Consider the following 13096-nt stretch of genomic DNA (forward strand, 5'->3'; position numbering starts at 1 on the left):
GGGGGGGGGGTCTCCACCGTGCTGCCGGCAGTGGGACATCTCCCCGCTCCCGGTGTCCCCGCTCGGCGCCTGCGGCCTTTCTGATCTCTCACCTCTCAACTCTCACCCTGCCGGCAGCCAATCAGACCCAGGGGGCGGGGCCTGTATCAAGGGGGCGTGTCCCATTTAAAGCAGCAAAGGGCAGCACTCAGAATCCATAGGCTTCTGTTATATACATTGTGTAGTATCAATACGCTACTGACATATAGAATCTATAATATTAAATCTTAATATCTCAGCATATGGCCATTCGGCCCTTCCAGCCTGCTCCACCATTCATTATGATCATTAAAATCAATCATATCACTGAATCTATACTGTCTCAAAATCCACATTATCACATCACCTACTATATAACAGATTTTATATCACATAAACAGTACTGGAATATTTTACCTGCAGTAGTCACAGCGAGGTCCAACCTGCCCCTCACACAGATGTGAAAACGCTGTCTTCAAATAAAGCAGTGGGGAAATAATCCCCGGAATCCTGGTCATCATCTACCCCCCACCCCCGTCTGCAACAAAGGCAGATTCTCTCATCACTCTCTCACTGCTGATCTTCAGAGATTGCTGTACACAAATTGGCTGCCGTGTTTACCCACCTCGTCTGTTCCCACTTTGTGATCAACGTGCTTGTTCCATCGTATAGGAAGTTTCTGATGACCCATGAAATCACAGAATGGTTACAGCACACAATGTTGTTGTTGTCGTGGCCACAAATGATGCAGCGGATCAGCAATAGATCTCCCCGCGGGCTCAGTGGAATATAATAATAATAATCTTTATTGTCACAAGTAGGCTGACATTAACACTGCAAAGAAGTTACTGTGCAATAAGAGTCCTATTGAGCAGGCGGGAGTTCACCCAATGGGAAATAAACAGCAGGAGTTTAAAACCCCCTGCTTCAACACAGGCCAATATTCTGTAAATCCCCGGACTTAGATTTGTGATCCGCGGCTGTGGCCTTTCCTGTTATACAAATAAAGGGATATGGTGTTGGAAGACTGGCCTTGGTGAGGTTATTACAGTGGTCATTGGTTATTGTGTTGACTCCCTGAGGAGCAATTCACTCAGTGCCCCGTCCCTGCATCTCTCCGTAGTCCTGCACATTCATCCTTTTCAGATAATGATCCAATTCTCTTTTGAAAGTCACAATTAAATCTGTCACCATCGCACTCTCAGTCAGTTCCTAACCATTCGCTGCGGAAAAACGATTTTCCTCAAATCAATCTCACTCTGGTTCTTGATCCTTCTACCGATGGTATCAGCTTCTCACAATATACTCTCCCGACCTTTCATGATTGTGAACATCTTTACCAATATCCTCTCAATCTTCTCTTCTCCGAAGAGTACACCCGTTTATCCAATCTATCTGAAACTCTGTCATGCTGAAGATATTCCCTTCTGCACCCTCTCCAGTGCCGTTGCATCCTTCCTAAAGTGTGGTGCCCAGAACCAGACACAATATTCAGCTGGAGACTGAAGCAGTGTTTTATACTGCATTACTTTAACTCCCAACTTTTGTACTCTATCCTCTTACTTATGAAGCTCAGGAACCACTTTATTTATTTCTCTCTACCTGTCTTGCCACCTTCCATTATTTTTGCACATAGGGCGGCCCGGTGGTACAGTGGTTAGCACCGCTGCCTCACAGAGCTAGGGACCCAGGTTCAATTCCGGCCTCGTGTGACTGTCTGTGTAGAGTTTGCACTTTCTCCCCGTGTCTGCGTGGGTTTGCTCTGGTTTCCTCCCACAGTCTAAAAATGTGCGGGTTAGCAAAACTGACCATGATAAAATACTTAGTGTCCAAAAGGTTAGGAGGGGTTACGGGGATAGGATGGGGTGTGGGCCTGGACAGGGGTGCTGTTTCAGAGGGTTGGTGCAGACTCGATGGGCCGAATGGCTTCCTCCTGCACTGTAGAGATTCTGTGATTCGATTCTATGATACCAGGTCACTCTGCCCCTGCCCCCCACAGAGTTGCACCTTTTATTTTATCATGTTTTTTCATGTTCTTCTGATCAAAATGACTGAATACCATCTCCCCAAGTCCTTCACATTTGGGGGTGAACTATGGTCACATTTACCCCTCACACTTACAGATGAAACCATGTTTCTCTGTCCTTATATTTAGCCAACTTGTTAAATTGTATAATAAGTACAATGTGGTTATAGTGTTTGAATTTTGATGTAGGTTATGTCTCACTGCAGAATCCCTGGGCAAACACTGGGGTCAAGGACAACCTTCAGCAGCTTGGGGCTAACTACAATTCCCGGCATCCTCTAGAAATGGACTATAGACCCCGGCATGCCCTGCGCGGGCGGCCCCGCCTCCTCGGGAGTGCGCAGGCGCGGAATGTATCCCCCAGGAGAAGGCGGAAGTGGAGGTGCTGGAGGCTGAGGGAGCTGGGCATTGCCAGGGTGTGGGGGGCAGCTCAGTCTAGCTGGGAGGGAGACGATGGCGGGATCTAATGTAAGTTGTAAATCACCAAGCCAGCCTGGTAAATGTGTGATTATCATGTGAGCAGGGATTGGAAACATTCTGCAGGATGTGAGGTTCTCTGGAGAGGGGCTCTTGTCAATTTGGACACCATCAGTCCCATTCTGGGTGGCAAAGCTCTGTGTTTGAGAAAGGAAAGCTTCCCTCCCTCCTGGTGACCATCGCACCTGATAACTGCCCTTGGGAGTAAGGGGCTGGAGACCCCTTACTCCCACCCTCCTGGAAGTCCAAAGATGTGCGGGTTAGGTGGATTGGCCATGCTAAATTGCCCGTAGTGTAAGGTTAATGGGGGGATTGTTGGGTTACGGGTATACGGGTTACGTGGGTTTAAAGTAGGGTGATCACTGTTCGGCACAACATCGAGGGCCGAAGGGCCTGTTCTGTGCTGTACTGTTCTATGTTCTATGTTCCTCCCTCCTCAGTCACTCCCACATTTCAGGGCCCCAGAGTTCTGCCAAAGTGATGGATGGTCAAGCACTGCACGCTGGCGGCTTTGACCCTGAAACTGTTTAACCCAGACCGTGTAAATTTGTATCCACTGGCAAATCCAAACCATCTGGACGTGATTTTATTTTCTGTGCTGACCAGCCACGATTTGTACCAGAGAGAAAGAAAATGATCGTTGGATTGTGAGAAACCCAATTGGTTAGTGACCTCTCGCCCCAGGCTGTTCTGGCCTGTAAGCGACTTCAGTCTCACAAATTTGAGATCATCTCACGGAAGCTAAGGAGGAAAATAAATGTTAGCCGTGCCGGCAATGCCCACAACCCAAGAACAAAAATTGTGTCACCGCAGTTTAAATACCTTTATTCTGTGGCTGTGCCTACATCGCAGGGACTGCAGTAATTCAGGAAGGATGATCTCTAACACCTTGTCGAGGGCAAATAGAGGTGGGATGCCAATGCTGGCCTCGACATGATAAACATATATATATATATTTTAATAATCTTTATTGTCACAAGTAGGCTTACATTAACATTGCAATGAAGTTACTGTGAAAAGCCCCACTCGCCACATTCTGGCGCCTGTTCGGGTACACAGGGAGAATTCAGAATGTCCAATTCACCTAACAAGCACGTCTTTCAGGACTTGTGGGAGGAAACCGGAGCACCCGGAGGAAACCCACACAGACACGGGGAGGACGTGCAGACTCCGCAGAGACAGTGACCCAAGCCGGGAATCGAACCTGGGACCCTGGTGCTGTGAAGCAACAGTGCTAACCACTGTGCTACCCTGCCGCCCACATCCTTTGAAATAATTTTTTTTAAATCACCTGCCTTGATGGCTCTTTTACTTTTACAAATTTAGAGTACCCAATTCATTTTTTTCAATTAAGGGACAATTTAGCGTGGCCAATTCACCTAGCCTGCACATCTTTGGGATGTGGGGGAGAAACCCACGCAAACATGGGGAGAACGTGCAAACTCCACACGGACAGTGACCCAGAGCTGGGATCGAACCTGGGACCTCGGCACCTCGAGGCAGCAGGGCTAATCCACTGTGCCACCGTGCTGCCCTTGATGGCTCTTCTAACAGGTTTGATGACAGAGTTTTCCTGCTGTTTTTGCAGTATTCCGGGAGCAGCAGTGATGAACATGTGAAGGTGACAAGTCAGAGGAAACAAGGCTTCCTGGAGCGTCTTGGGGAGACTACAGGCGGAATGCTGGTGGGACTGATGGCTTTTCTCTTGTCCTTCTACCTCCTCTTCACTAATGAGGTAGGTGTGGGCATTGGGTTACACACTGGTCTCTTGGCAGACTGTTCGCTGTGTCTTACAATGGCTGCGGTTTAGCGAGTTGCTCTTTCTCTCCTCTTGAGTCAGGACGTCCTGGATGCAAGTCCCCCTCCCCAATTCAACACACAAAATTGCGAGCTGATTCTTTTATGGTGGGAAGAATGAGAAGAGGCAATACAAATGAAATGGAAGAATTTAAAATAGGATAGAGAGAGACCTGGGGGTGTTTTGCTAAAATATTTGAAAGTGGTCTGCAGGTTAATAATATCATTAATTTAAATTTTAATAATTTAATCATCTTTATTGTCACAAGTAGGCTTACATTAACACTGCAATGAAGTTACTGTGAAAAGCCCCTAGTCGCCACATTGGATTGGATTGGATTTGTTTATTGTCACGTGTACTGAGGTACAGTGAAAAGTATTTTTCTGCGAGCAGCTCAATAGATCATTCAGTACATGGGAAGAAAAGGGAGTTAAACAAAATTCAAGAAAATACATAATAGGGCAACACAAGATATACAATGTATAAAAGAGAGAGGTTAGTAATAATGTTAGCTTTAGAATTAATTTTTAAAAGATTAGAATGAGTAGAAGTTAAGTAAAAATTGGATCTGTTGGGGAGAGCTGGCAGAGGTCCGGCGCCATCTTGAAATCTTGGCGCCTGTTCGGATACACTGTCATGTGACAGCACCATTAAGAAACGGGTGTTTATAAATGGGTGTGTATATAAATATCTGCAGTGAGAGTACCTTTAAGAAATGAGTGTTTATTACTGCAGTGATGTCAGAGAGTGGGTAGAGCTGGGCTGTATGCCAGCTCTTTACTTTTGTTTGAGGCTGTTTGCTGCAGGGTGTGTTTTAGTTTCGTTTTCAGCGTTGGAGCTGAAGCCAGACAGAGCAGGTGTGCTGCTGTTCTCTCTGCCATCAAAAGACTATCTCTTGATCATTTGGTGAATTCAGAATTCTAAATGTTCTCAGTAGTGAATGTAACCCTAATGTGCTTCTGTTAAAAGGTGTTTCTTCTGTCTTCTGGATGTTGTTTGGGAAGTTATTAAGGATTACTTAGTGTTGTATTCTTTGGGGGTTGTATTTGAATTAATGGTTGCTAAGATGTTCACTGTATGTTTTTAAAAAGGTTAACTTGAGTTCATAGAATAAACATTGTTTTGCTTTAAAAAATACTTTTCTATTTCTGCTGTCCCATACCTGTAGAGTGGGCCGTGTGCTCCCCATACCACAATCTAGTGAAAGTTGTGGGTCAGGTGAACTCCATGATACACTTTGGGGTTCTCTAAACCCTGGCCCATAACAACACTGAGGGAGAATTCAGAATGTCCAATTTACCTGACAAGCACGTCTTTTGGGACTTGTGGGAGGAAACCGGAGCACCCGGAGGAAACCCACGCAGACACGGGGAGACGCCGCACAGTGACCCAAGGTGGGAATCGAACCTGGGACCCTGGAGCTGTGAAGCAACAGTGCTACCCACTGTGCAACCATGCCGCCCATTAATAAGGCTCATGGCCTTTACCAAAAGAGGCATTGAGTACGAAAACCAGGAGATCGTAAAACCTTTAGAAAACACTGGGATGTCCCAGCTGAAACATTGTGTCCAATTCTGGGCACCGCACTTTAGGAAGATGTCAGGACTTTGGCGAGGTGCTGTACTATTTTGTGAATATGATTCCTGAGCCCACAGTCTCGGCTGAAGGTCACAGTGCCATTACTGTTGGTGCCACATCTTGGGAGGATGTTTAAGATCCCACACTATTTTGAAGAACATTGATGTTCTCTCCAGTGTCCTGAGCTATTCTTTATCCTTCAACCAACATCACTAAAACAGATTACTTGGTGATTATCTGATTGCTTCTCTGGGATCTTGCTGTGTGCAAATTGGCTTCATTAGCCACAAAGTGCTTTGAATGTAACGGGTGCCATAGAAATGTAAACATTCTTTTTTTAACACTTCTACCTCAGGCATAGAACGAAAATGGAAAGAAGATATTTAAAATTGCCAGGTGTGTGCCCGTGTGTGTGTGTGCCCGTGTGTGCGTGTCCTGTGTATATGTGCACCTGTGTGTGTGTCCCGTGCGTGTGTGCCCGTGTGTGCTGTGTATATGTGCACCCGTGTGTGTGTGTGTGTCCCCTGTGTGTGTGTGTCCCCTGTGTGTGTGTGTGTGTGTCCCGTGTGTGTGTGTGTCCCCTGTGTGTTTCCTGTGTGTGTTTCCCGTGTGTGTGTGTCCCCTGTGTGTGTGTTTCCCGTGTGTGTGTGTCCCCTGTGTGTGTGTTTCCCGTGTGTGTGTCCCCTGTGTGTGTGTGTTTCCCGTGTGTGTGTCCCCTGTGTGTGTGTGTCCCGTGTGTGTGTGTCCTGTGTGTGTGTCCCCTGTGTGTGTGTGTTTCCCCTGTGTGTGTGTGTCCCGTGTGTGTGTCCCCTGTGTGTGTGTCCCCTGTGTGTGTGTGTCCCCTGTGTGTGTGTTTCCCCTGTGTGTGTTTCCCCTGTGTGTGTGTCCCCTGTGTGTGTGTGTCCCCTGTGTGTGTGTGTCCCCTGTGTGTGTGTGTCCCCTGTGTGTGTGTCCCCTGTGTGTGTGTGTTTCCCTTGTGTGTGTCCCCTGTGTGTGTGTGTCCCCTGTGTGTGTGTCCCTGTGTGTGTGTGTTTCCCTTGTGTGTGTCCCCTGTGTGTGTGTGTGTCCCGTGTGTGTGTGTCCCGTGTGTGTGTGGTTCCCGTGTGTGTGTGGTTCCCGTGTGTTTTTATACATGTGGTCCTTCAACATCTCCTCAGGTTCTGAAGTGTGGAAATGTGTCTTATCTGATCTATTGGGTGTTGGATGTGTGATTGAAGCGTTCCTGAGTTTAATCGCTCCACCATTGGCAGCCTCCTAAGCAAGCTCTGGAATTCCTCCCTAAACCTCTCCGATCTCTACCTCGTGTTCCTCCTTTTAGAGGCTCCTTAACACCGGCCTCATTGACCAAGACTTTGATCACGTGCTGATGTTTGCTGATGGTCCCAATGTCAATTATTGTCTGATTTACACTCCTGTAAAACAGGATGTGTTACTTTGCTAAAGGTGCTTTATAAATGGAAGTTTATATCCAAGGTTTCCTCAACACCACCTCACAGACCCACAGCCTCGACCATCTAGAAGGACAAGAGCAGCAGATACCTGGAACCCCACCACCTGGAGGTTCCCCTCCAAGCCACTCACCACCCTGACTGGGAAATATATTGGCCGTTCCTTCACTGTCACTGGGGCAACATTCTGGAAATCCCTCCCTAACAGCACAGTGGGTGTACCTACACCTCAGGGACTGCAGCGGTTCAAGAAGGCAGCTCACCACCACATCGTCAAAGGCAATTAGGGATGGGAACTAAATGCTGGCCTAACCAGCGACGTCTACATCCTGTGAAAGAATTATTTTTTTTAAAAATTGACACTTGTGAAAGTTTTTTAAAAATATTTTTATTCTCTTTTTTTCACATTTTCTCCTAAATTTACACCCACCAAAACTAAAGAATAATCAGTAACGAATGTAATGTCAATCCCCATGTCAACAACAACGATCCCATCCTCCCACCAAACCCCAAACATCAGCCCGCATGTTCACACAAACAACTGACAAAAAGGAATCAGGGATCGTCCATAGTCACCATTAACACATCCAGCCACTAACCCTCTTAAACGCATCCCCCCCCCCCCCCCCCCCCCCCCCAATGCTCGATGATATCCAATTCTTGAAAGTGCAAAATCAATAATGCCCATGAATTGTAGAACCCCTCCATCCTTCCCCTCAGTTCAAACTTAACCTTCTCGAGAGTCAAGTATTCCAACAGGTCCCCCCCCCCCCACGCCAGGGCACAGGGTGGAGAGGCTGCTCTCCAACCTATCAGGATCCACCTTCGGGCGATCAACGAGGCGAAGGCTACAACATCTGCCTCCGCACCCGTTTCCAACCCTGGCTGGTCCGACACCCCAAATATGGCCTCCCGGGGACCTGGGTCCAGTTTCGCGTGCACCACTTTAGAGATTACCCTAAACACCTCCTTCCAATAATCCTCCAGCTTTGGACAGGACCAAAACATCTGAACGTGATTCCCCCCGCAACGTTCACACACACCTTCTACTCCTTCCAAGAATCGGCTCATCCTCACCCTCATGAGGTGTGCTCTGTACACCACCTTCGGCTGTATCAGCCCCAACCTCGCGCACGAGGTGGAGGCATTCACCCTCCGGAGCACCTCACACCAGAACCCCTCCTCCATATCCTCTCCCAGCTCTTCCTCCCACTTTGCTTTGATCCCTTCTCCTCTTTCAAAATAGATCCGTAAACCACCGACACTACCACCTTCTCCAGTCCCCCTGTCGTCAGCACCTCCTCCAGCAATGTGGAGGCCGGTTCCTCCGGGAAGTTCTGTATCTCCTTCCTGGCAAAATCTCGAACCTGCATGTATCTGAACATTTCCCCCTACTCCAGCCCATACTTCGCTCCCAGCTCCTTCAATCCTGCAAACCAAACCTAAAAAACAAATCCTTTAGTGTCTTAATCCCCTTCTCCTCCCATTTTCAAAAATTCCCGTCCCACCTCCCTGGCTCAAATCTGTGGTTCTCCCGAATCGGCATTTCCCTTGACCCTGCCCCCAACCCGAAGTGTTGGCGAAACTGCCTCCAAATTCTCAATGAAGCTATTATTACCGGACACCCTGAGGATTTCCCCGGAGCTATCGGGAGCGGCGCTGTTGCTAGTGTTTTCAGTCCCAACCCCCTGCACAAACTCTCCTCCATTCTGACCCACTGGGAATCAACCCCTCTGACCCAGCTCCACACCTTCTCCACATTCGCCGCCCAGTAATAATACATCAGGTTCGGGAGACCCAAACCCCCTGCCTGCCTTCCCCTCTGTAGCAGCACCTTCCTCACTCTGGCCACCTTCCCTCCCCATATGAATGGCGTAATCATCCCCTCAATCTCTCTTAAAAAATGCCTTTGGCAGGAAAATTGGCAGGCATTGAAAAATAAACAGAAACTGCGGCAACACATTCATTTTAACCGCCTGTACCTGACCCGCTAGCGACAGAGGGAGACCATCCCACCTTGCCAGGTCAGCTTTCACTCTCCCCACCAAACTAGAAATGTTGTACCTGCGGAGCCCCCCACAATAACGCTGTTGTGAAAGACCTGCTCCCACAGGGAGTGGGGAGAATGTGGAACTCGCTCCCTTCCAAAACCAACGGATTTTAACTCTCTCATGCAGGGACGATGTGTCACAACTCAGAATACCCTGGACGAGGGCCTTTCCCTTGTGACGTCCTTGAACGATGTCTTCACACCATTACCTCAGAATGACGGCAAACTGGTGCATCTGTCGGGATCCCTTATGACACTGCAGGTGAGTGAGGAATATTCTGTTCCCTGAGGCTACTGGGTTCAAATCCCAAGCGGGACAAATTAAAGCTGAGGAGGCTCAGTGAAAGAGGCTAGTGCGGGTGACGGAGTGGGGAATTCAGTGAGAGAGATGGGAGGGGAGGTGGGAGGAGGAGGATTTAGGGAGTGGGTGGGAGAAGGATGAATAGGGGAGAGGCTGGGGAGGAAGGTGGGGGTGGGGGTCCCGTCTCGTTGGGTGTAATCGCTGCCCTGGTGCAATGGGGCGATGTTACTCCTCAATTATCATTTGTGATATTGTCCATTCTCCCCATTTCCTTCCCCTTCACAAATAACCCACTTGCTGATTTTATGCCACTATCTATACTCCTTACCATTAATACTTTCTTTATCTGGTGCCGAAACATCTTTGTTGGAATCTCTCCCAGCTCACACTGACCTTCCCCCCTATTCCAGCTGCTGCAGCCCCTCTTCCACAGAATCAAATCCATCGCATTTTTCTCCCTCTCTGTAGCCCGGAAGAGGATCACGCAGACAGGAAACGTTAACTCAGTTTCTGTCTCCACAGGTTCTGCCGGACACGCTGAATTCATTGTTTTTATTTGCGATTTCCAGCATCCGCAATATTTAGCTTTTCTGTTTGGGGCATTTGAGTTGCTTCCTGGAGGGATTGTCAGCCCCAGCACCACCTTCATTGGTTCCTAGTCCAAAAGCACATCTAAAATACCCATCCTTGAGTTGAAATCCCTTTGTGGCTTCACCCCCTCCCTATCTCTTCAATCTTCCTCAGCCCTCCGGGATCTCTGCCCTCCTCCAGCTGTGACCTCTGGAGCATCCTACAGTTTAATTGCTGCACCATTGGACAGCCGTGCCTGGGTCCCGATGGAATTCCCAACCCCTCGCGCCCCCCCCCCCCCCCCCATATCTCCCCTCCCTCCAAACATCACTTTCCTTCTTTAAGACTCCTTCCAACTCCATTTAAATCCAATTTTTCAACCTGTTATGATGTCACCCTCGGCAGCTCCATGTTTGATTTTGTTGTATTTTCCGCTCTCTCACAGCCACTTTTTGACCCAAACTACGGGATCTCGCTTCACGTGGTGAAGTTGCAGCGCCGTGTGGAGATGTACCAGTGGGTGGAATACGATGATTCGAGGTCAGTGCTGGAGTGGGGGGTATTCATACATGGAGGATTCTTTACTGGTTCATTCGGCTGATTCCCCGGGGGGGGGGGGGGGGGGGGGGGGGGCCATATCCATTGGAGGTTAAAGGAATGAGAGGTGATCTCACCGGGCAGAACGGTAGCATTGTGGATAGCACAATCGCTTCACAGCTCCAGGGTCACAGGTTCGATTCCGGCTTGGGTCACTGTCTGTGCGGAGTCTGCACATCCTCCCCGTGTGTGTGTGGGTTTCCTCCGGGTGCTCCGGTTTCCTCCCACAGTCCAAAGATGTGCAGGTTAGGTGGATTGGCCATGATAAATTGCCCTTAGTATCCAGAATTGCCCTAAGTGTTGGGTGGGGTTACTGGGTTGTGGGGTTATGGGGATAGGGTGGAGATGTTAACCTTGGGTAGGATGCTCTTTCCAAGAGCCGGTGCAGACTCGATGGGTTGAATGGCCTCCTTTTGCGCTGTAAATTCTATGATCTATGATCTGATCGAAATGGATAAGGCCCTGACGTGGATTTGACAGGTACTGAGAGGCTGTTTCCCCTCGAGGGGGAGGCACAGGGGACGCGGTTTAACAATAAGTCGGCTCCCAGTTAGGACAGACATGAGGAGAGGGTGGCTAGTCTGTGGAACTCTCTTTTCCTGAGAGCAGTGGAGGGGGGGCGGGGGTCATTGAGTCAGACAGATTGACAAGGGAGTCGAAGGGTTTAAGGGGCAAACAGGAAAGAGGTTTAGGTCATAATCAGGCGCCATGGTCTTGTCGAATGGCGTAGCAGGCTCGAGGGGCTGAATGGCCTATTCGGGCTCATAATTCATAGAAATGCTTTCTAAAGCACTGGCATTTCCATAGCGCCTTACACATCCTCGGGATGTTTTAATGTCCAGTCACCGTCAGAGAAGATGTTTGTAACAGTAGGTGAACAACGCTTCCTTGTAACTATCAAGCGCCCCAACTGAAACTTCACGCCTCACCTTCACATAGGCCTCCTTCTTCCTCTTAACAAGAGATTCCACTTCTTTGGTAAACCACGGTTCCCTCGCTCGACCCCTTCCTCCCTGCCTGACTGGTACGTACGTATCAAGAATGTGGGACTCATTCCCACAGGGAGTGGGGAGAATGTGGGACTCGCTCCCACAGGGAGTGGGGAGAATGTGGGACTCGCTCCCACAGAGAGTGGGGAGAATGTGGGACTCGCTCCCACAGGGAGTGGGGAGAATATGGGACTCGCTCCCACAGGGAGTGGGGAGAATGTGGGACTCGCTCCCACGGGGTGTGGGGGGAATGTGGGACTCGCTCCCACGGGGTGTGGGGGGAATGTGGGACTCGCTCCCACGGGGAGTGGGGGGAATGTGGGACTCGCTCCCACAGGGAGTGGGGAGAATGTGGGACTCGCTCCCACAGGGGAGTGGGGAGAATGTGGGACTCGCTCCCACAGGGAGTGGGGAGAATGTGGGACTCGCTCCCACAGGGAGTGGGGAGAATGTGGGACTCGCTCCCACAGGGAGTGGGGAGAATGTGGGACTCGCTCCCACAGGGAGTGGGGGGAATGTGGGACTCGCTCCCACAGGGAGTGGGGAGAATGTGGGACTCGCTCCCACAGGGAGTGGGGAGAATGTGGGACTCGCTCCCACGGGGTGTGGGGGGAATGTGGGACTCACTCCCACAGGGAATGGGGAGAATGTGGGACTCGCTCCCACAGAGAGTGGGGAGAATGTGGGACTCGCTCCCACAGGGAGTGGGGAGAATGTGGGACTCGCTCCCACGGGGTGTGGGGGGAATGTGGGACCTGCTCCCACGGGGTGTGGGGGGAATGTGGGACTCGCTCCCACAGAGAGTGGGGAGAATGTGGGACTCTCTCCCACGGGGAGTGGGGAGAATGTGGGACTCGCTCCCACAGGGAGTGGGGAGAATGTGGGACTCGCTCCCACAGGGAGTGGGGGGAATGTGGGACTCGCTCCCACAGGGAGTGGGGAGAATGTGGGACTCTCTCCCACGGGGAGTGGGGAGAATGTGGGACTCTCTCCCACGGGGTGTGGGGGGAATGTGGGACTCGCTCCCACAGAGAGTGGGGAGAATGTGGGACTCTCTCCCACGGGGAAGTGGGGAGAATGTGGGACTCGCTCCCACAGAGAGTGGGGAGAATGTGGGACTCTCTCCCACAGAGAGTGGGGAGAATGTGGGACTCTCTCCCACGGGGAGTGGGGAGAATGTGGGACTCTCTCCCACGGGGTGTGGGGGGAATGTGGGACTCGCTCCCACGGGGAGTGGGGGGAAT

The 13096-nt window shown here is 50.1% G+C and overlaps 2 protein-coding genes across 3 annotated transcripts in view; one reads left to right on the top strand and one right to left on the bottom strand.

Moving 5' to 3' along the window:
- The window catches only part of LOC119973721 (mitochondrial intermembrane space import and assembly protein 40-like), a 39316-nt gene extending 39201 nt beyond the window's left edge, over window positions 1–115 (bottom strand). The window contains exon 1 of the mRNA XM_038812125.1: window positions 18–115. Within this exon, the coding sequence (XP_038668053.1) occupies window positions 18–39 (22 nt within the window). The 5' untranslated portion in view covers window positions 40–115. The remainder of the gene's footprint in view (window positions 1–17) is intronic.
- A 2257-nt stretch (window positions 116–2372) lies between these two features.
- LOC119973720 (transmembrane protein 43-like) overlaps window positions 2373–13096 on the top strand; it is a 29841-nt gene continuing 19117 nt past the window's right edge. The window contains exons 1-4 of one of the 2 annotated variants that reach the window (XM_038812123.1): window positions 2373–2512; window positions 4110–4256; window positions 9523–9657; window positions 10712–10806. In XM_038812123.1, the coding sequence (XP_038668051.1) occupies window positions 2498–2512; window positions 4110–4256; window positions 9523–9657; window positions 10712–10806 (392 nt within the window). In that variant the 5' untranslated portion in view covers window positions 2373–2497. Of the gene's footprint in view, window positions 2513–3245; window positions 3430–4109; window positions 4257–9522; window positions 9658–10711; window positions 10807–13096 lie in introns of those variants that run through there. The other variant, XM_038812124.1, reaches the window with a different exon arrangement.

This window comes from Scyliorhinus canicula, chromosome 11 (genome assembly GCF_902713615.1).
Source record: "Scyliorhinus canicula chromosome 11, sScyCan1.1, whole genome shotgun sequence".
Classification (NCBI taxonomy): domain Eukaryota; kingdom Metazoa; phylum Chordata; class Chondrichthyes; order Carcharhiniformes; family Scyliorhinidae; genus Scyliorhinus; species Scyliorhinus canicula.